The sequence below is a fragment of the Scardinius erythrophthalmus genome, assembly GCF_964197995.2.
Source record: "Scardinius erythrophthalmus genome assembly, chromosome: 17".
NCBI classification, from domain to species: domain Eukaryota; kingdom Metazoa; phylum Chordata; class Actinopteri; order Cypriniformes; family Leuciscidae; genus Scardinius; species Scardinius erythrophthalmus.
The window spans coordinates 18,345,364-18,370,163 of NC_138237.1; the positions used below are offsets into that span (position 1 = coordinate 18,345,364).

General features: G+C 37.1%; 1 protein-coding gene across 1 annotated transcript; it reads right to left on the minus strand.

Moving 5' to 3' along the window:
* Positions 1-5,951: 5,951 nt before the first annotated feature.
* Positions 5,952-23,824, minus strand: nectin1a (nectin cell adhesion molecule 1a; the record flags this gene model as incomplete). Its single annotated transcript, XM_081391566.1, has 6 exons — positions 5,952-6,451; positions 7,716-7,867; positions 8,170-8,287; positions 8,811-9,110; positions 9,820-10,191; positions 23,776-23,824. The coding sequence occupies 6 exons, from the start codon at positions 23,822-23,824 to the stop codon at positions 5,952-5,954; spliced, it is 1,491 nt and encodes a 496-aa protein (XP_081247692.1).
* Between the last annotated feature and the right edge of the window lie 976 nt (positions 23,825-24,800).

The window sequence follows — 24,800 nt, forward strand, 5'->3', positions numbered from 1 at the left end:
TATTTGGTTCAATTTGTTTATTATAATAGAAGTCAAAGGTAACCATAGTAACAACATGAAATTAAATATTAAAAAAAAAATGAAATTTGGTTCCTGGAGGCACCCAAAGTGGTTCCACAAAGTGCCTAATATTAGAGTTCCTCAGGAAACCTGTGTGGTTCCTCAGAGAACCGGACCTTTTTAAAGGGTGCCTAGAGGATCTACAGACGGTTCCGCCGGTGTGGCAAAGTGAAGAACCCCAAAAGGTTCCTCCAGGCACCTTTTATTTTTACAGTGCAGCTCCACTGACACACAAATACACTCGTTCAAATAGTTCATAATCGGAGTTAAGTGATTAGCGCCAATCAGTTCTGTAACCAGACGAAACCAGCTGTGATCTGTCATGTTTACGCCAGATGGCATACAGTATGTCATGTATATTAAATTCAATCTATAAGTAGGTTTAACCAGATTATTATTTTATTGTGTAACCTTCACACAATCACCTCCTCATTACACTTTGCATTGCATAATTGCATCATCACATTCTGGTAAAATGCAAGAAAATACAATATTATCAGATATAATCAGCGATACTAAAACCAAACAAAATTTATATTGAATCCAATTTTTATTTATTAGTAGAAAAGAGAAAAAAAAAATCACAAGTGGTTAAAACATTAATTTACATTAACAGCTTATTCAGTACCAACTGTCACTATAACAACACACAAATACATATAATGTAATGCATCACATTTCTGCACATTGTCTCATGCCCATACACTATATAAATACTCTATGCAGTTATTAAAATTGCAGTGCATGAAAGAACTTTGTACCATTGTGCATAAATGTCACAAAGCATAATGTAAACAATAATAAAGCACAAATGACCAAAGAGATTCACAGTTCTACTTCCTCGAATATGCTGATTCACAAAAAAAAAAGAAAAAGTCTCATATATACAGTGTATGTAATATATATATATATATACACATACATACATACATACACACAGCATATACAGTTTAAAGATGCAAAAAATATGAATGATGACTATTTTGCATTGGTCATAGATAGCAAGTTTCACCATTACTAAAGCTGAAAAAAAACATTTTAATATAAAATAAGTAAAAATAGTAAATGGCATTGAAAATAATAAATATAATGTTTATAAAAAAATGATACATACACACACACACACACACAATATATATATATATAACATATTAATAAACATTATAGTTAACATTTTTAAAGACAGCGTAAAATTTAGCTAGATAAAACTAGGGTAAACCTGTTCAGTTAAACAAATACAGTGAAAATCCCAAATGACATAAAACAATGGAGTGATGCATAACTGTACAGAATACAATAAACAATACGGGCCTGTTGTAAATGGGGACCACCGACCTACTTTAAGACAATGATAATTCTGTACATAGAATCAGAATCTACTCTGATGCTTTAATCTGTAATTATTTGTAGATTAAATCTAAGCATTATTATTAAAAATGTAATATACGCATGCAAATCCAATTTTGCTTAGAGAATAAAAAAAATCTATTACATTTTTTAAAGTTTCCAGAAAGAACACAATACAAAAAAAGTACACAATGGTCAGAGCAGCTGAATAAAGACAGAAAGAGAGAAAGAGGTCACAAATGCATTCATACATACTGCTCTTTGGGGAAGGTGTATGAGGAGATGGGGCCGGCGGGGGGTGTGGGGTAAGTGAATATGGCGTTCTGGTTGCAGTGCTGAGTGTAGGGGTTTTGGGGCAGGAAGGTCAGAGGAGGTTGAATGGGAGGAGAGTGCTGCTCCAGATAATCCTCTTTGTTACACGCCAAACGGTAACTCACGTAGTCGGCCGTGTTTGGGAGCTCATCGTAGAACCTCCCGGGGCTCTGTGGGAACAAAGATTCAAGGTCAGATAGAGAGAAAGAGAGAATGAACGCTGTGTATATTTAATGAGGCCGCACAGGCACACGGCTGACACTGTCACCCTGATATTACGCATGCTGGTGCTTACACGCTCAAACCTGGACCATTTTTTCCAATTCAGAACACATAAATGTTTAAAAAGTAGCAAAGTTCAAGGACGTTATACAGAGTTACTGCTAAAACATACATTGTGATAATAAATACACCTGATGGGGGTCTTGTGAGAGGTATTAGGACTCAACAGGGAGGCAGTAGCAGCATGTTTGTTCTCTTCTCCAGTAGGAGGCGCTCTCTACACACAAAGCTGAGGCCAAAGGCAATTCAGGTGTATCATTAAAGCCTCAGTACCTCTATTCAGGTCGGTAGCCAGACCGTGGTGCATTAGTGCTTCTTTCCATCTGATAAAATGGACAGAGGCCATACTGGTGTTTCTGTGGCTTTACTGAGTGCTCTCTTACCTGGAAGTCATCAGCTGCCTTCTTTTTAGACGAGGAAGGCTTTTTGTGGGCAGGGGAAGAACTATTCCTGCAACAATAGAGAGGAAGAGATGGAGGATCTTAACCATAACAATTCTATAAAACAACTACAGGCTGGTTTCATTTTGTCTTATGTGACGTCTTAGATGTCAGAAACTTTAGGAAAATCACACTGTAACAGTCAGAAAATGCTCTACTCTTTACCTATAAAATTAGTTATTATAAGTCAGTAATATAAAAACGTTTAGCTTAGGCATGATTTATTTTTTAATAATGTGAAAGAGTACAACCAGCATCAATTTATATTATGCTATCAAATTGATTAATCGTGATAAATCACATCTAACATAAACGTTTGTTTACATAATATTTATGTATATACATTATTATATGTATATGTACATACACACACACATACGTATATGTGTGTGTGTGTGTGTGTGTGTGTGTGTGTATAAATATATATATTTGTGTGTGTGTATATATATATTGTGTTTTATAATATTATAATAATATTATAATAAGTGTTAAAATATTAAATGTTATATATGTATATACTATTATACATATTATATATATATATATGTATGTATATGAGGAACATTGTCTATACAATACATGTATATAATAATATGAAACAAATATAAAATACAAATATTATATAAAAAATGTATATAATATTTAACTAATATTTTACTAATACACTAAGATGTAAAATTTAGCCAGGTAAATATATTTTTTATTAAAATATAGTTAAAATATAACTGGGGAAAGAAAATAATTACAGTTCAATGGTTAAGTCTCAGGATTTGGAAGAGGTATCCTTCCAAATGTAGCATTTTAACTGAGTTGAGTACTTACGAATCATTGTCTGACCCTGCGTGTTTGTGCCGCTTCTGTTTGTTGACCAAATATATTGTGCCAGCTATACAGAGGATGATGCCCAGTGCAATCACCCATCCAAGGACACCCATAACCCTCTCTGCAGCGCTCAGTGACTGGGGTTTCTCTGCAGGAAGAATATATGTTGGCCATCTCCTTGCTAATTCAACCATATATACACTCCATAACATATAATCACTGTCACTGACTTTTTACTAATCGGATACTTAAGTATTCAAATGTGACATGCCTCTGAAACATGTTTCTGCTCTTACATTAACGGAAATAGCTCTATTGTTTGGCTCAAGTCCTATTATTTTGTGTTGATGAGAAAAAAACCCACACATCCGGCTCACATTAGCTTACATGCCCTTCTTTTGTGCAAACTCGTACCAACAAACGGGGCTGCCATGGAAGGTATTCATGGGAGCTTTCACTTAGGTCATTGTGTACATAAAACAACAATGATGTCAATGCAAACTAGTAAAAAGGGGATTTGTCATGGGATGCTCTAATGGCTGTAAAAGAAATGTTAATGGCATAATGTCTCCACTCAAAACAGACCCTTACCCAACCTCAAATAAGAGACCTACACCACAAAGAATGTCCAGACCAGATGACCCCAAACACACTTAAATTGCCTTGCTTGGAAAATGGAGTTTATCAATTTATTGATTCTGGTATATTATATTACAAGAAAAATATTATTCATAATCAGACAAAGAAGACTTTAAAATGCAACTTTTTTCTTGACTATTTTAACAGACTTGATATACATTTTTATTTATTTTTCAGCCGAGAATTCACAAGACTTATTAACACTTGTGCTTTCACAATAAATAACAAGAACAGCAAAAACAAACACTTTATATCTGAATAGGTTTGTCTTGGCAGCATAATAAACTTCAACACATAAAGAAAATTACGAGTGTAAAAACACAAATTCTTCCCATTAGCACAAAGCACAATGTATTAAATATTGTACAGCACATCCTAGGACAGTCCATTAGCTGAACAACACCAAAAGCCAATGTAACATTCAAGCAGTTTGTTCCTCAGTGTCATAAAAATGAAATCATTTTACATAAAGCGATTCAAAACACATACAGTCTGCAATATATTTTAGTATCATCTCAAATAACTTCAAATAACAACATGAACATTACATCTTCAAGCAGGCCTCATATTGTAGATTGCAGCCACTGAGACATGCAATGAATGGCTGACTCTTGAAAGCTACAGCCACAGTTTATTTGATTGTTTATCTACATGTTCATATTCTCAATAGGTGGTATTTGACTACTGCAGTGCAGAGAAGTATTGTATTGTATAATGAAACCTGTGATTATAGCAGCCAGAAAGTCACTATTCTGTTTCAATAACAACAACAAAAACACAATATCTGAGTTTCCAAGAATCATGCATAAAAATATATCCACAGTGTAAGACTTTCACAGTTTATAGGTTATAGTACACTTTTACTTGCCCTTAAAGTGAACACTATACCGAGGAGAAACTGCTTTCTCAAAACAATGGCACTGTCGAGATGTTTTCTCATCCAAACTTGACATCCATTTTAAAGGGCTGTGCTGACAAATGCCCAGCGCATGTTAGTAAAATTAGCTCTGTTACAAAACCTAATGAGCCATCCTAAACATCATTGAAAATAACTGATTTAGGACATCTACCTCGGTAGAAACTCCAACTTCAAACTCTATTGAAATCAACTGTGAGTTAAGTTAGCATGTTGCTAAGCTAACAGCACTGTAACAAAACCTAATGATTTAACATCCTAAATGTCATGGAAAGTGACTGATTTGGGATGCCTAAATAGTTAGATACTCTGTGGGTCACGCAAGTGCTGCGCACAATAGAACACAACTCACAATTGATTTCAGTAGAGTATGAAATTATGTTGCTAAAGTACCAGCACAATACTCTAAAATCATTGTGGAGGAATTTAATTAATCATAACTAACATTCCTTTGTCTTGCTGGATTAACATTTATATGCTTTGAATACTAAATGTCCCCAACGCTTGGGCCAAAGTTAGTGTGTCTGAATATAACAAAAGAGGAAACAAAACTAGACAGATGTCTGAAAATATATTTAACCTCAGGACTTGAGCAACAAGCTGGAGTATCAAGGAATCCAAATGAGCTTTTACCTAACAGAGAATTATACATAAGAACAAATCATATTAGAGAAAAATGATGTAATGAATCATGCCGCCTTTGCCATGCACTTATTCTATAAACTGTAGTACTCTTTTTGCTGGTGGGATTCTCTGGCATTGTCTGGAGTTTGTGTGTGAATGATTGTGATGCTGATTTCGAATTTGGCTGAAAGTGGCTATTTCAATAGGCAGCATAATTATACATTATGCAAAAATGTTCAAATAGCTATGCATAATTATGATGGCTGCCATAAATAGCGTGCTAGGTTTTGAAACAGAGATTATGTCATGCAAAGTCATCGACGTGTCCAATCACTGGTCAATCTCCAAACATCCATCATCATTTTGGATTTTCATGCCAACAATGCTGTCTAAGTGAATCAAATCCAACGTCAGTTTGGATCCCAAAGCCTGCTTCAAAAGGAAGGAGATGGCGAAGAACGAGAAGATAGCAAAAAATCGACGTGCTGAGAAGTTCAACGTTTTGAATTCTACACATACCACTCTTCTTTAGAGATGACAGAGCCGTCCATCTGAGGAACCATGTCCACTGAGACCTCCACCTCAGATCCATACTCGTAAAAATAAGTCTGCTCGTTACATTCGTATTTCTCATGGTCCTCGATCAGTCCCGCGCAGTAGGTCTTCATCCTGCTGTCATGGCAGCTGTGAAACTCCTGAGTGCGTCCTCCTAAAATACTGGAGCCTCTGTAAAATTCCAGCTTCTTCTCTTCATCTGATTCTTCAGAGAAGGTCAGACTGTGAGGTAGTGAGGGGAGTGGCGGCACGCTGCCAGCCTTGCTGTAGCCATTTCCAAGGATTTGCTTCTTCGTACTGTAATTTCCTTTAAATGTGCATCTCCGGCGATAGAAAAACACTACCAGGAGCGTAATGGCAGCCAACAGCACTGTGCCACAAACAACAGCTCCACCAATGACGGCACCTGCTTGCTGTTGCTCCTGAGACACCTCATGTGGGTAGCTAGGGAATTCTGGGTAAGGAAAGAGGTAGTCATATTGATCACTTTTAAATAGCATAACAATATGAGGTTGTAAAAGACCTTGTGAACAGTTTTTTTTCATGAGTAGATGTTTTTCCTGTTGAAACAGGAAGTGGGATCTAGGATCATATCAAAGGGCTTGTATCTTTACTTTGATCAGCCCATACTACTGTTCAAAAGTTTGAATACAATTCTTTTGTTTTTGAAAAAAGTCTCTTGTGCTCACTAAGGCTGCATTTATTATATTTAAATTAGATCAAATAGATTTTAGTCTATTAGAATGTTTTAAAATGGAATGCATTCCTGTGATGGCAAAGCTGAATTTTCAGCATCGTCAATGTCACATGATCCTTCAGAAATCATTCTAATATGATGATTTGGCACTCAAGAAACATTTCTTATTATTATTAATGTTGAAAACAGTTGTGCTGATTAATGTTTTTGTAGGGACCATATCCGTTTTAAACTTTTAATGTATATAATGCATTTGAATATAAAGCATTCATTTGAAATATTAATCTTTTGTAACATTATAAATATCTTTGTCACTTTTGATCAATTTATTGTATCCTTGCTGAATAAAAGTATTCATTTCTTTTAAAGAAACTCTTACTCACCCAAACTTTTGAACAGTAGTGTACTTAAAAAAAACCTTTTAGGAGTACATTTACATATTGGACGCTGACTAAAAGCCACAAAGCTCAATTTCGATTTCACAAGGTCTTTTAGAAAGCAACATGAGTAGGAGGAGGGAGTCAGGATGGGGATGACTTTTCTTTTCTTTGTACAATCCCAGGCGCCGTCACTACACCAAAGAGATCGAACCATGCAGCAGGCCGGAAGAACCACACATACATGAACACACAAGTAAATGTTTCTATTCAACGTTTCTATAGACCACACCTTATGTTAACAGCATGCCGAAAGGAAAATGATTCAGGAGATCCTCAAAGACTATGGTTCATTCAGAAGCCACACACAGACAACTTGCAGCCACATGCAAAGTGCTGCACCAGCAAGCAAGTGAAAAAAACAAAACAGCTTAGGGCCAAAGAACTAAATACAGTTTCAGGCAGTGAGAGTCCACATTGTTTACTGACACAACAGTGGCATGATAATGCTGAAGTGTGTATGTTTCAGAGGCAGTCGAGAGTAAGCTTAGGGTAAAAGATTAAAAGATTCACATGTATATTCAAGGTTCACATGCACAAAAGCAGTACAGCATTCAGTCCAACAGGAAGTGTAAACAATGTACCTGTGACAATGACCTCAACGGATGCTGAGCCTGTCCCAATGCTGTTGGTGGCGTCACAGACGTATGTTCCCGAGATGTCATTGGTTACAGGACCTTTGAAGATCAGCACATCGTCACGAAGTTCTGCTGTACTCGGCAAAGTTCCATTCAAGCTAGAGAGAGAAATGCCCATCAGGTTTTGCATGAGATTTCACTGATGCTAAGATGCAAAGAACAACATCAATTGTAAGTGCAATGCAAACATGACTTGAAATTATTTTCTGTGGTAATCGACAGATTTCTTTTGATACTGAACCCAGAAAATTCCTTTAATTAAAAATTAGCCATTTTAGACTACGGTGTATTTTGAGATCATCATCTATTTCAATATATTTTAAGTGAATGTTCTTTGAATGATAAATAAATCAGCACAGAATTCAAAGGCATGCTGTTTACTAAGACTAAAATGACATACTATCTCCACTGAAACAAAGAGATGGGTGGGTTGGCATCAGCCAAGCAGGTGAGCTGAACGTTTTCTCTGTTCAAATACCAGTTTCCATCGAAGCCATCTATTAACACCTCTGGTTCATCTGTAGACAAGGAGCAAAATACAACATAAATGTATCTAAGTATTATTTTTTTCTTTTTCCTTCAATGGACACTAAATAAAATTGATGTAAACAGTAACAAAAATTTTGAATAAAATTAGTTTTAATTGAGACCCCATGATGTATTTTTGAATACATATTATTCAAATATCTATACATATATTCAGTCTTCAGTATCACAAGAAACATTTCTTATTATAATCAATGTTGAAAATATGACCCTTCAAAAATCCTTAATTGGTGCTGAAGTAAAATTTCAATCATCAATGTGCTGTTTAATATTTTTGTGGAAACTGTGATACATTTTTGTCATGTTTTTTTTTTAAGGAGTATTAAGTTCGAAAGAACAGCATTTATTTGAAATTGATTTTTTTTTGTAACAATGTAAAAGTCTTCAGTGACTTTTAATCAACTTAATGAATCCTCACTGAATAAGTATTCTTTTTTTTTTTTACTTTTACTGACCCCAAACTTTTGAACAGTAGTGTAAAGCATGGTTTCTTACACTGAATGTTGAGCGTGACACTGTCCGTGAATTGTTCGTCATTATATGTGGAGACGCAGGTGAGCGGCTGTTGGTGTATTTCTCGACTGGGAATCACCAAGTAATCACTGCGCACAGTGACAGTCCCATCAGGGTTGCGTATCTCCTGAGTGTTGGATTCTCCATCCAAATCAGTTTCCCATGTGATCACACTGGGTGGCTTCCCATTGGCAGAAACGCACGTGGCAACAGTCATCTTCAGATCTCCGGATCCCGCCACTATGGAGGGAGTGGACAGACTCATCTGGATCATAGGGCGAACTGAGGGACAAATACAGAGGCTTACAACACAGGCACACTGCAGGCGACTCCTGGATTACTGCAATATTCTGTCCCACGTTATGTTTTGATAGCTTTTCAGCTTATTACTTTGTGTTTTTCATTAATAACTACAATGCTCTATATAATCAGTTTCCATGGAAAAAACGAACTTTGAACAGACAAAAGCCTCATCAACTTGGAAAATGATGCAATACGCACAGAAATTCTTCTTCTGCGAAATCAAATGTTTTACTAATCTCAAAACCAAAGCACTACAAAAAAGCACTACAAGCAAAATCCACTGCAGCACAACCTTGGCTCCAAAAGCCTGTTTCACACACAGCGTCTAGCCGTAACTGCTACAACAGTAAGTGCTTTTACACTGCTAAGGTACTGAGAATAATCTGATGATAGTGAGTTAATCACTAAAGCTTAATCACCAAAGGTTTAACTAGTTTTATGTAACTAAGATATCCCTTAAACTGTGTGAAAATGAAAGGCCTTGGAACTTGCTCAGCGTCAAAGGGATAGTTCACAAACAAATTTGCTCTACTCGCCTACTGAAATTGTTTGCTGAAATTAATTAGCTCTTAAATCTCATTTGGAGTCATATTTGTAAATGCACAAAAAATAAATCAGCGTTTGTGGTATTTGTGGCCTGGAGAGATTGCTGTACAGTTGGTATTAGGAGGATAGCGCCATTACATACCATAAATAGTGAGATTAACCATGTTCTCCCTGTTGCCAGCTGGGAAGGTTGTGTACTCGCAGATGTAGGTGGATTCATCTGATAGTTTTAGTTTGTTGAAGACTATGGTGGTGTCCTCCAGGGAAGGCGTGCGCTGGCGGATGGCAGAGTTCTTGAAGCGCACACGGTCTTTAAAGGGGGTCAGCACCGACACGCCTAGGGTTGGATTGGCGATGGCCACGTTCTGCTTAGTGCCGTTGACAAGCTTCTGCCAGGTGACCTGGGAGATTTTTACAGGTGGGTTGCTGTTGACAAACTGACAGCGTAGCTCTACTTGTGAGCCCACAAATCCCGACATACTGCTATCCATCTGGACCATTTGACTACGAACATCTGGGAATAGAAAGATTAACAGTGAGTCAGGGTTTCGTTAGTCACCATAATATGTGGATGAACATGTAAAGATCAAATCAAGAATGAGAAAAATTATTTTATTTATTTATTTTAATGTGGTTTTCATAAACATATTTCTATCCTGACAAAAGTTTAGCATGGTAACGGATATGACAATGTTAATGTCTTTGGTCTTGACTGAATAGATCTGCTACGCTGCTGTTGCTGCTGAAGAGCATGTACAGAGACTTGCTACTGCCAATATATAGACACACTGTTGTGAGTACTGTATGTAAGACATGCTGCTGCTGCACAACAACATATATGAAATTACCCGTAGCAGATCTATACAGGTGGAGCTGGGGAAGGTGGACAGTTTCAGAGGAACTCTGAAAGCACAGTAACTGCTAAACAACAGGAACCAATCAGCGTGTTCCTTGTTGTCAGCAGGTTGCGTTAAGGACCCATCATCCTGCGCCATCTGAGTTTCATGACATAACTTGGTATTGGCTATGCCAAGTGTTTTTAGACATTTCAAAACTGAACTGTGAATTTCATTTAAATTCAAATTAAGGAATTGAAATTGAGGAATTGAATGTTTCTTGAGCAGCAAATCAGCATACTAGAATGATTTCTGAAAGGTCATGTGACACTGAAGACTGGAGTAATGATGCTGAAAATTCAGCTTTGCCATCACAGGAATAAATTACATTTTAAAATGATTTAAAATACAAAAGTTATTTTAAATTGTAATAATATTTCACAGTATTCCTGTTTTGTTGCATTTTTTTATCAGTTAAATGCAGCCTTGGGGAGCATAAGACCCCACTTTAATACATTTAACTTTCATTCACTAATTCAAGCTTTCAAGTCATTAAAACATTGGTTGTTAAAACGACAATAAAAAAATATATGAACCACCAGTAGGGCAGACAACAGACATTGTTTACTCAGTCCTGAGATATCCTGTAAATACCAACGCATTCTCATCCTTGGGCGTCATAATACTGACGCTTTTGACATTTCGTCTACATCGAACGCACATGGCACCCCAGCGTCAAAATGAGACGCACAGATCTTTGTTCGGTTATGGGTAGGTTTAGGTCTAGTGTAGGGTTAGGGTTAGACCGCTAGGAGGCGCCTTCTGGCCCATTTCTTCTATCTGCGTCTCATATTGATGCTAAAGGGTGCCATGTGCGTTCGATGTAGACGAAATGTCAAGAGCGTCAATATATGACGCCTTCAAAGCTGGGGCAATTAGCTCAGTAATTTCTCTAATGGGTAAATTCAGCTTATTGGCTTAAAAAGACTTCTCTATCCATCAATGCTATAGAATGTGGAGGACAAAGAGTAATGAAAGGTGGAGAGAATTAAAAGATGGAGGATGGAGTCTCTTTACAGTAGGCCTGTAGAGCGTAAATAAGGTGCAGCGGCTCCTTGCGACTGGGCTTAAATCTAGTTGTCTAAAAATAGGAGGGTTTAAGAACCACGGGTACTTCACCCGCCCTGGCTAAAGGGTGTCTGTAAACACAGATTGTGTTTACCTGCGGAACATGTGCGTGATACTCCAATCCCAGGCCTCCACATAGCCAGAGGATTCCTGGTGTTAAACCACTTAAAAACAGGAGACAATCCCTCTCCAATATAAGGCTGCACAGTATTGAGGTAAAGTCCCTTACATAACCATAAACATAACCCTCTTTTTTGGAAAATTCTAGTCCTTTCTGTGGAAGGGAGGTTCAGATTTGTTAATTGTGGTATTTGTGTGTTTTAAGTGATTACAAAAAGAGTTTATGGGATTCAAAACACAAGCTACTTTTTTATTCTTTTGTATTGAAAAATTTTTGAGCCGGAGGGTAATGCATTGTTTTCTGGTTAAGTTCATTATAATTGAGGTCAAAATAGATTATATTGTTTTATAAAACTGTTCTTATAGAAAGAGAATGGAGCCTATTAAAAATACACACTAAAATATGAAACATAAAGGATGAAAATAACTACGTTTTTTTTTTTTTGGGGGGGGGGGGGGTATAAAAATCATTTAAAAATAGACAGAAAAAAATTATGAAATAAATGAAAAATAAGTATGTAGGAACTTAGGAAGCACATAACCGGTTCACATGAATCCAGCTAAACTGTGATGATCACGTACAAGGCAAAATGCATCTATGAAAAAAGTTAAGTCAAATGGGACATTAATGAAATGATTTTGCAAAATCAGATATGTCTTTCAAAAAATCATTCCAGGACACAAATTTAATAAAGTTAAATGCTGCCCTTAAGTCTTCGGTCACTATAGATATGGGTAAGCTTTAAAAACAATGACAACAACAACAACGATGAAAAAATAAATGCGAGTCAGTGGCAGGCAGAAAGTCAGTAATGGATTAGAGTAGACAGTGGGGGAGCAGACTGGCGTTCCCAGGCTTTAGGGCTGCTCATGAGAGCCTGCACAAACACAGCAAAGCCCTGCTGAATAGGAGGCTTCTAGACGACAGGTTAGAGGAGGTTAGCAACAGCAGCAGATTACAGCACTCATGATATTGAAGTTCAGCATCGCTTCCAACCACATGAGAGAGACATCAGTCCAATGCACGATGCTGCATTAACCTGCATTATGGATACCCACATAAAGAGAGATGCCACAGAATATCCAGCTAAAGCCATCCAAACACCCATGGTCATTACCAGATAAACATTTACCCTGGAAATCATTTACTATTTGTGATATCCATTAGTAATGTTTGGGGAAGTATGGCCACATTTGCAGATTATATTCTGAGAGAACCGGTGTGGTGCATGTGCAAGTAAGGCTATTACATTTTTATCACCTTCTATGAAAAGATTCAGCACTCGAAGCAGTGTGTAAGTAATCATTATTTTAAAAGCACGTTCAGTTGAGATAATTCATATACTACATTCTGAGTCATTTTTCACATTCTTCTCCTCGAGAAAGATACTGATTTGAGAACAGCACTGAATCAGTGAGTTGAACTCAAGAACCAGATCAGTCTGATTCACAAACAAATTATTCGGATCATTTTGTTTTTGTGAACCGAATCAACAGATTCAGTGAAAAGATTCAGCTTAAATTTTTGGATCATATTGCTTTGCTGTTCGCATAAAATTATCGTATGGCCTCAGAAGACTCTGTAATATAGCACATGATTCATATGATTCATGATTCATAATTTATGCTGCTTTGGCCTCAAAGCTCCAGTCTTCACTCATTGTATCATCCCTCAAAATTTTTCTTTTTGTGTTCCACAGAAGAAAGGTGTGACGTAAGTTAAAGGAGAACTCCGGTCAATTTTAACATTGAGCTAATTTTTTTGTACATTTGGAGTGCTGTCAGTACAGAGAACAACGACAAAAATCGGTGTTGCCTACACCGAGTTATTCTATTTTTAAAATTTGCACCCTGTTGACTTCAATGGGGCAAGTACTAAACCTGCTTTTAGCCTCTTAACATCCTTGATGTGTCATTACAAGTGCACAGAAAATGTGAGTGATTCCTTCAGAGTGAACACGAGTGAATCTGACTGCAGTAGATGTGAAAGAAATGTATAAAAATGATGTTATTTAAGCCAGCGCAAATACCTGTGTTTACATCCTGTTTTCGGGTGAAGTCCAAAGTAGTCGATTGCCGAGTTCACACGAGTGATCGTAGGTACTAAACCTATGTGCGTGAACTCGGCAATCGACTACTTTGGACTTCACCCGAAAACAGGATGTAAACACAGGTATTTGCGCTGGCTTAAATAACATCATTTTTATACATTTCTTTCACATCTACTGCAGTCAGATTCACTCGTGTTCACTCTGAAGGAATCACTCACATTTTCTGTGCACTTGTAATGACACATCAAGGATGTTAAGAGGCTAAAAGCAGGATTAGTACTTGCCCCATTGAAGTCAACAGGGTGCAAAATAGAATAACTCGGTGTAGGCAACACCGATTTTTGTCGTTGTTCTCTGTGTTGACAGCACTCCAAATGTACAAAAAAATTAGCTCAATGTTAAAATTGACCGGAGTTCTCCTTTAAATCAACAACCTACTTTTGAAACACTTTTGTTTTTGTAATCAGGCTCTCAAAAATTATATATATATAAAAAAAATAAATATAAAAAAATATATTTGGATTTAGATTTAACGGCCAATATATCAGTTATTGGCTTTCAAATACAAAGAATTTTCGGTATCGGCCAAAATTTTCATATCGGTGCTTCCCTAATAAAAGGATTTTCATATGATTCATGATACATTATTTATGATGCTTTGGGTTTTTATCATTTATGAAGGATTTTCGCAGCATTTCCATAGAACAAAAATGATGGGTTCTTCAGAAAACCTTTCAGTGAAAAGTTCCAACAGTTCCAAGTACCTTCGTTTCTTAGTGTAAAGAACATTTCAATAATCTAAAGCCTTTTCATTTATAAAAAGACTTTTGTGCAATGGAAAGTGCATGTATGTTCATTCAAGGTTCTTCACAGAACCATCAAAGCCAATAAAGAACCTTTATTTTTAAGAGTGTACCAAATTTCAAGTTGATAAAAACACACAAAAAAAATTCCACAATGACTTAAACCTGTGACATAAACTAAAACAAGATTTGTCATCTGCACATGATGACCCGACACACTGGGGTGGACTGTGCCTCATAAGTCAGCTGTCATGACACGCAGCACAAAGGCTAATAAGAAATGAAAGCCCTCCGTCAACAAAGGGGACCAAGAACACGGTCCAAACTGCTGTTCAGCTGTCCAGTCTCTTCACTGCATTGGAGAGTCAATCGGAAAAGACACAGACATTTCCACACAGCATGCACTGTCAGCTCAGAAATTTGTTCAGACATTTGTTGCATAATAAAAAAGCAAACAGTGTTCCACAGCTTGGCCTCTTATAAAATTAAAGGATTAGTTCACCTCACCCTCAAGTCATTCCAAACCTGTATGAACATTGTCCATGCAATTCCAATGGAATGACCTTTTAAGATTTGAAAGGATGCAAAAGCACCATAAAAGAGTAATATATTCCAGGTGTTCAGACATGAATTGTGCATCTATTGTTGACTTTAAAATGGGTGAAGATAAGATTAAATAGATCTGCTATGCTCTGATGAAATTTTAAATCTTACATAATTTTATGTTTTCTAATCCAAGTAGATGTTTGCACAACATTAGTGTAATATATAAAGCATACGATCAAACATGGCTGCTATAGGGTCATAAATGTCACATACTGTACATATGACCTCATTTCCTCCCACTCTGCCGGCGGACTGACAAGCTCTGGTCTCTGAGCTGATTAAAAGCTTTGAGGAATAAGAACTACAGTGTATCTTACACCTAGCTATGCAGAAGACTGATGAATATTTCCAATCGTTTTATGAACAGAATGAACAAATCTTATCTATATGCAACAAACTCAGTTCTGAACTGCAAAAGTCCACACAAATGTCTAATTACCAAACATTTCACCATAAACATCAGTCTACACAGAGAGAGAATAGTTTGCCACACCAACACTTCAAAATAAAATTAAAGGGGCTGATTTAGGCAGCCATTTCATTTTGTGCGATAAAGCCTTGATGAATTACACAGCCTCTTCTAGTAATTTTACAACCTGACGACAAGTGATAACAGTTCCACCCTTATATGACTCAGGATGGATTTGCTTAAATCCAACAACAACAAAAAAGAAGAAGAAAAAAAAGTGGTCAATATGCATGTCAATTGCTTTTGCCAAAAAATTACTCGTTCTGCTTCACTACTTGGGTTAGATTCAGGGGCGAGCATATCTCAGGACCCCTTTTATCTTTAAAGCCGAGCCCTGTCTATTCCCAGTGGAATGTTCAAGAAGATTTATGATTATAATCCACACTTCTACATTTCACTAGTTTAGCGGGACAGTTATCATAGGCATTTAGGAGAGTGAAATTAATTCTGTTCTTTCATTTTCCCCTTCAGTAGAATCATGTTCATCACCTCACAGGTCTGATACTAATGAAGTACATATAGAAAGCAATGACTTAAAACCAAGCAGATATAAATGAAGAGAAGCCATAGGTTGAGAGGATTTTTACATTTGTCTTCACTCTAACAAAAAGTTCAAGGCAAATCTGTGAACTGCTCATGAAGACTAGCTTGTGTTGCCTTAGTTCTTGTGAATGTGCCAAATAGCAATTATTTTAACAGTAACAAATGCATCATTGCACTGCTGTTTTCCCTGAGAGCTGTCCATCATGATTCTCATCACAATCTCTAAGCACTAGGCTGTTAATCTAAAAGCAGACAGGCAAAGCTGGCGATATCTGCAAAAGAGCTGCGAATCGCTTTAATACACCCACAAGCCATTGTAATAGCAGAAAAACAACATTCAAGTCTGTTCCTAAAGAAATGAATTCATCATGTTTGAAGATGAGCCATTGCTTTGTCTTCACAAACTAAACATGATACAGATGCAGCCGTCAATGGAAAGTTTTATTAAGAAATTCTGATAATCACTTCTTATCATACACAAAAGCTATTACATCCTTTTGTTTGAAATTATACTTTCATACTTATATGCCTGCAGGCAAAGTTATCTTCTAATATTCACTTGATGCTAGTAAACAAAACAAGGAACAGTAGCATGTCCACACAGCCTTGTCCATATTTTAATGCATTCATATTTTGAATTCAATGTTAAAATAATTTCTCTAATCCAGCTTGATATGTAGAGACAACAATATTTAAGCTATTCATAGGCTGATTGCCCTCTTTGGCTCTGTGCGCATCCAATGGGGTGAGTTTGGAGGCAGGACTATATGACAATACTGTCCATTGTTGGTCATTATTTTTGCAATTCTGTTTGGTGACTTGATGCGGATATTACATACTTCAACTTTAATACTAGTACTGGCCGATGCTAACCAGAGCTGAGCACTACAGCAGTATGCTGCCTTAAGCAAGCCATCATACTTAATATGATGTGCCAGTAAGCCGTGAGAGCCCTCTCTGTGAATAATACCATCAGGCAGGGTTATCAACTTTTACCAGGAGACCCACCATTACATGCAATGACACTGATATCTCTCTTTCAGCTGGGTTTCTCAAGAGGAAATGTTGGATTTGTGTACACTCAATCAATTCAGACGTACAGAGGATGACAGCCCGATGAGACAAGATTGGTGTTGCTTAAACAGTGGCTGAATAAAACATATTTTTAAAGCTCATTCTGAAGTCTTGTTTGTTCCTTCCACATCTGTCTGGAATGCTAGTATCATTAATATATTTTTTATATATTAATATATATTTATATTCATATATTTTTGTACACTCAATCAATTCAGATGTAGGCTACAGAGGATGACAGCCCGATGAGACGAGATTGGTGTTGCTTAAACAGTGGCTGAATAAAACATCTTTTGAGGCTCGTTCTGAAGTCTTGTTTGTTCCTTCCACATCTGTCTGGAATGCTAGTATCATTAATATATTTTTTATATATTAATATCTGTCTAGCCTGACGTCGTCATACTCAGATTCTAGTCAGAATATGTAAGTAAGTGACGTATGTTCTTCAATCATCTTTCCGATCAACAAATGCCTTGATCGCGGTTCTCTGTTCCTATTTTAAAATTAATGCGCTGTCGTTATCTTCTATAACAGACGCGATGGTGGAATCTACACATAATGTTTCATAAACAAAGTTCGGGAGGAGCACGTTCAAATAATCAATCCAATCAACATCAAACAATTACCATGTCTACCCTATCAGCATGAGAGGAAGCATATATTTATTCACTCTGTCAACTCACATAACATTCCTTGACAGTTTTCAGCATCCCTCCTCTCACTCTTGGTCTGTTCTTCCACAGCCTAGAATATGGGGGGAGTACTTTGGGTTCGGGCTGGATACCGATCCCGGAGTCCTCTCCTCGGACAGTACGCCAAATATGCATTTATTCTAAACAACTTATTTGTAAGTGTGAAATCTCAATTCTCCAGCGGCAGTCATCTTTGTTGTAAACGAATTCAACCCAAGCGCTCGTTGGTGACGTGGATGATTACGTTACTGTTAATCATCTGTCCATCATTGTATAAAGCCCACCCTGAGAATTTGATTGGTCCGAACAGCTTTGGTTCGGGCATAATAGCTCTACAACGGATCAATTCCAGACCGAACTTCCCGACCTAAAAATGTTGTGGGCGGGGCTAAGTTCGGCTGGCATCCAGGCTAATATCTGTCACGATCACCAGTGAAAGTGCCCGTCATTACCACCAGAGGGCACTACATTTCCCATAACTCACTGCCCCGACTCATCATCCCTGACTGCATCCACCTGTGTCTCATTACCATGTCAGTCTCAGCCTATTTAAACCATGTACACTCATTCATTCCCTGCAAAGTCTTGTTTAGTGTCTATACTGCAATTCTGAGCATTCTCTCTGTTCTTCCCGTGTTCTTGGTTTTTGATCTTTGCCCGTTTTTTGGATTCCCCTTTTTGCTTGTGAATAAGTCACCAATAATAAGGCTAAAATATAGCTGCAAGCAGCCATTATCGGGGCCAAGCAGCAGAAGACGATAAGACATGCCAACATGGCTGAATGTGTCAGACCAACTGCAACAATGAGCAGGTTAAAGACATTTAATGATGAATTATGGCAAAATGGCTGAAAAATCACATAAACAGTAATTCAAAATATGATTTAATTGATTATCACTTTCGACCAATAGGTGGCGCAGTTACAAAACCAATGTGATGTGGTCAGAGTGAAGTGACAATGACACATACAACGTTTGGTGTATATATGTCAAGGCATTGCAGAGATAAAGCCTGAATAGTCTTTTTTGCATCATGCCTCAAATTTGCTGCTGCGGTATCTGAAAACGGTTTCGTCTATCGACACGAAATCCATAACTTTTAGTCGGCACGGTCTGGAGATGATACGATTTCGATTTTGGTGAAAATTGAACAAACGGTCTAGGAGGAGTTAGAAAAAGTAGGTTTTGAATGAAAATCAAGATGGCGGACAGGAAGTTCGGCCAAATAAGGAAAACTTGGTATCTATGTTCTTGGCTTGACCCAAGGAATCTATTAAGACCAGTGGCATTTCAATAGTTATTAGCCTTTTTGGAAATTTTGTTATAACTTTTGACCACTAGGTGGCACTGGTTCGAAACTTTGCAGGCTCCTTCAGGGCTTCCTGCTGATTACCCATACCAAGTTTCGTAACAATCCGTTCATGCGTTCTTGAAATACAGCATTTTAGCCCCAAATTCTAAATGGCCGATATGGTAAAATTGGATATCAGTCGACTTGGCATGTCGCCCTGAATCTAACGAGACCGATTTTATGATTTTTGGACAAACTGTTCAGAAGTTATAAGCAAAAAGATCCATTTTTCATATCTCCGGACCAGTAGGTGGCGCTGCGCCAAAACGCAACATGTAGCCTCAGGTCATGCTTGTGATGACATGTACCAAGTTTAGTCTGAATCCGATAAAGCGTTGCCGAGATACAGCCTTACGTCTGTTTTCGCAAGCGCTACGTACAATTTGTTCTTGGGTTTATCGAAAATGGTTTGACGAATCAACTTGAATTCCACAAATTTTTGTCGGCCTTGTCTGGAGATGATCTGGTTCAATTTTCGTGAAAATCTGAGCAACGGCCTAGGAGGAGTTAAAAAAAGTAGGTTTTTAAGAAAATTCAAAATGGCGGAAAAATTTCCATGACGGAAAATTACGTCATAACGAATCGCCTTGAGCTAGGGAATCAGAGGAAAAAATAAATTTTGTTTCTAGCCCTTGTGGTTCAAAAGTTATTAGCATAAACATGAGTGCAACTTTGGACAGTTGGTGGCGCTAGAAGGAATAAGTTGGAGACTCCAAATGTGCTATGCTGATAGTTCAGACTCTCCTCTATCAATGTGCCAACTTTCCCGCAAGCGGTTCTATGGGCTGCCATAGACTCCCTGTCGGAAAAATGAATAATAATAATAATAATAATAGGAACGGGAACAGATACAATAGGTGTTTGGCCTCTAATGATTCAATGACACATTAAAAACAGACATCACAGAATAATAACCTGAATGAATCAGTGAACAACTCTGAACAAATCTTTTTGGTGAATGGATTCAAAAGTTTACTGAGATGAATCAAAATCCCCACCACTACAGAACACTGTTAATCCAGATTTATTTGATATGCATTTCTGATGAATTTTACCCCATGGTTACTGATTTGAAGCTGGTTGGTTGATACAGTTGAATCGTTTTAGTGATTTGTCCCTCAACTTAATCACAGCTCATACTTACTCAAGCGCAGAGGGTTGCGTCGCTTGTACTGAGATGTCTTATGTCAAAGCCGTGGTTTTATTACAATGACCTGTTGCCAGAGTTCAGCCCTTTACTACATTACCCACTTGACTACTGCATCGCCGTTTAGAAAAGACTCAGAGTATTGCCATGGCAACGGTCCATGGGATAACAGATGGTGGGAGCGTGCTCAGTGGCAGTTAAAGAGCGAGCGCTCATAGTAAGGGGGGAAAGTGGGTCAGGATCAGCCACAGCAGGACCAGACAACGCTTAACACCAGACAGGCCACACACACATGCAATGGTCTTCAATAATACCTTCTAATTAGATCTGCAAAAGGAGGAATGCATTCATATTTCACATGGATTTAAAATATGCAACTTCTCTGTTATTTAAAAGGTCCTAAGAACTTTCTATATGACATTTCACATTTATATTACATTTAGTTTTTCATACGAAAGTGAATCATGATACACACGTCATGTTAATTGACAAGCAGAAGAATGATTTCTCAAGTGTTATATGAAAAAGCCCGCAAAGGCTGAAGTGACGAGTAATCAAAGCTGAATCAACAGCATCTTTACTCTCCACATTCACACATGTCGAATTTCGAATGTTGTAAATCATTATAGAAACCAACTGAGATTTTTGTTAATGCTAATTAAGTTCACCAGCTGCTAAACATCCTTCATGTTTCTTTAACTGTGCCTCTATCTATCGCCTAGACAGGATGACAGGAAATGTAATAAAGTTTCTGTGTTTGTTACTGATAACAGTATAGAAATCATACTCAAGTTTCACCCTGAGTGATGCTATATTTTGGGATCTTATTGAGGTAAAATAGACATCAGCAATCCAACTCTATGATATGCCTACACAACTAATTATGTGTAATACTCAGTTGTACATTATTACGCAAAGTGTAGTAATAAAATATTATATGCATAATATGCATAACTTGTTGGATTCATAAACAAATCTGACAAATGTCATGTAATATTTTTTACTATATTACCATCTCAGCAAAAATAGCACATTTGGTCCCGCATAAACTATTAAAGGGGTAGTTCACCCAAAAATCATTATCATTTACTCACCCTCATGTTGTAAACCCGTAAGGATTTGATTCATCTTCAAAACACAAATGAAGATATTTTTAATGAAATCTGAGCGATTTCTGTCCCTCCAGTCTACGCAACTATCACTTTGACACTTCAAAAAGTTCATAAAGAGATCGTAAAACTAATTAATATGCAATATGATTCGAGCGGTTCAGTCCAAAGTGTCTGAAGAGACTCGATTTAAATGCTGAACAGATTTAATTTAGACATTTATTCACATATAAGCATTGATCTGGTGTCGTCAAAGTTGTAGTTGGGTAGACGGTCAATGGAGGGACAGAAATCTATCAGATTTCATTAAAAATATCTTCATTCGTGTTCAGAAGATGAGTGAAAGTCTTATGGGTTTGGAATGAGAGGGTGAGTCAATGATGACAGACTTTTCATTTTTGGGTGAGCTAACCCTTAAACCAATTTTCAAAGGCTTGTTCTAACAGAGCAGAGGCACAACTAATATAATGGTGAATCTCACATTTCACCCCAAGATGTTTTGTACAGAATCTCTCTCTCTCTCTCTCTCTCTCTCTCTCTCTATATATATATATATACAATACATTTATTTTTTATTATTAGGTGTTTTTGTATTTTTGTATTTTCTATTAAAATTATTTGTATTTTATTTTGCAGACTTGTGACCTGGACATGTTTTCGCGAGACTCACCATACAGCAAAATATCAATTAGCCTAATATTTGTTAACCTAATGCTGTGGCATTAAATGCAGGGGATTACATAAGTGTGTTTGAATAAGGATTTAATTCTTCTTGTGACTGCATTTAAACATTTTGTAGCTCAATCTCTGTCCTTTCTAAAGTCCACTAAAATTATTATTTAAAGCATGATAAACTGTAATGATAAAACTAAAAAGAGGCCAGTAGCCTACTGTATTGCACACACTTTTAAAATATCAACAAGAGCATGTGAGCAGTGTGTTGTTGGGTAGTGTCTGTTTTCCTAATGTTAAATAGCGTGTTGTTTCATGGAGAAATAAGAGAGATAGTTAATATTTCATTTCATTAACAGCTGAGTCCAAATGGCTCATCGAAAATAATGCTGCAAATCCCACTATATATATATATATATATATATATATATATATATATATATATATATATATATATATATATATATACATAGAAATATCCAGTACACTGCACATGTGACTGCTTGAACTGTTGATTTATTCCCCAATCGGATTGTTTTTTTCTTGAAAAAGAAGGCAATCACAATTGACCAGATGTTTCTTAAGTGTAGCATCTAGGAAATCTCAGACAGCCCATGTGTTTGTAAAAAAAAAGAAAGAAAAAAAGAAGAAGAAGAAGAAAGCAGACTCTGCGGACCTTGGCTTTTACATCATAACCCATGACTTTGATGCTGCTGCATACATTGGTAAATTCAGTTCAACACAACAGAACATGTTTAGAACCAGAACGGATGTAAAATTATGGCAGCTCAAGCTCAACCAGACTCTTGCCTCACAACATTAATTATAATAACACTTCAGGTCTAAAAACTAAAAGCTGTTACGATAAAGAGAGTTGTACAGTGTGTAATACTTCTGAACTTTTAAGAGCTACTCTTTGACTCTTCATGCTGTTATAGGATTACATAGAGACAGGCATATATTTTTGACTGATATGCTCACTTTTCATCAATTCATGAATATAAAACAACAATATTAAAGCACATTGCGTGTTCTACAGTGGTGTTCACAGGCTTATTGTGTCAAATAGCAGAAATAAAACAATGAAAAATGGATTCATTATACATCTACACACAAAAATAGTTGGTATTGGTCAGAAAAAACAATACTAATCAATATTAAAGACTGACTGATTATCAGTTTGAACAATATTTAGTTTTTAACCAAGTCACACTTTTCTGCCTAATTGATTATTTAATATCGTTTTTAGAATACATGGAAAGTATGGTGGCCTCTCAACAATAGAGCCCACTGTAATTTATGCCTAAGTTAATCGTTTAAGACATAGAATTGTAATTGTTTGTATTGGTTTATAGTCCGTAATAGTAGGCTCTTGGTCTTGAAAAACAACATCGTGGAATGTCTATAGGCTACAAGTGATCGATAATGTAGCCTAAATTGTAACAGAGAGACATAGAAGAACATTAAGAAGAAAGAGTCTCGGGACAGTTTATCTTACCTCTTATCAAAAGGATGGACATCAGTGGAAGAACCAAATTCAAAAACATCACGGTCTTGTTAAAGATGAAATCAATTCAAAACAAGTGATGCGATAAGAGATTAAGAGAGAGCACAATCCTTAAGAGAACAATTATCCAGGTTTCCCATTTACTGAGTTGTGAGAGGAAAACTGAAGATGTTCAGATGTCCAGTTGTTAATTTGAACTTGTCAGCCAGTTCGGATGGGCACCACGCGCTGGACCGAACCATTCAATACTCCGATCCTGTAAAGCAATTACGCATCACGACGCACTTTGAACTGCGCGCGAGGGCAGCGGATCGAACATAAATCAGCTTAAAGCGCGAAGCACTGAGATTAAAGAAGAATGGACGACCGTCTCAACATAAACCTGAGGTCTCTGTCCAGTTGCTGCCTAGACTACACTACAGAGTGAACGGGTTTTGTTCGCTCAGTTGTTGCTATATCGTCCTGGAGTGGTTATCCTCATCCATGCGCCTTTGCCAAAAGTCTCTAAAAGCATCCTCTCTTCCGCGGAAACTAGTATTATTAACTTTACCTAACAGCAAAACTTGGTATGTTTAGGAAACGTCAATTGACGGAGACAAGCACAGAATTCAAAGTTGCGCTTAACTCGCATCTCTCGTCTGATTCGTCCGGTGATTAAGGACAATACGATTAATGGATCACAATCCCAGGCGGAGCTCAAGTGTGCAGCAGGCATAAGTAAACCGAAGTTGGTAATTGTGAATAGTTCATCGGTTTCAGCAATATGGTATATTACTGATCAGCTACAAATACGTGATATCGTGCAAAGTCTGATTTGTGCAGTATTTAGGATACACGTTTAAAGGGAATCTATTGTACAGCGCGTGTCCAAAGTAAATGGTCCTACACCTCCCTCTGGTGCTCATTAATGAACATGCAATGTCAGAACTGCATTGCAGTGTTCAATGCTCAAACAATAATAAAACAGAGAACTATCTTTATGTGCTGTAATGTATATTGTGATATATTTTTATATT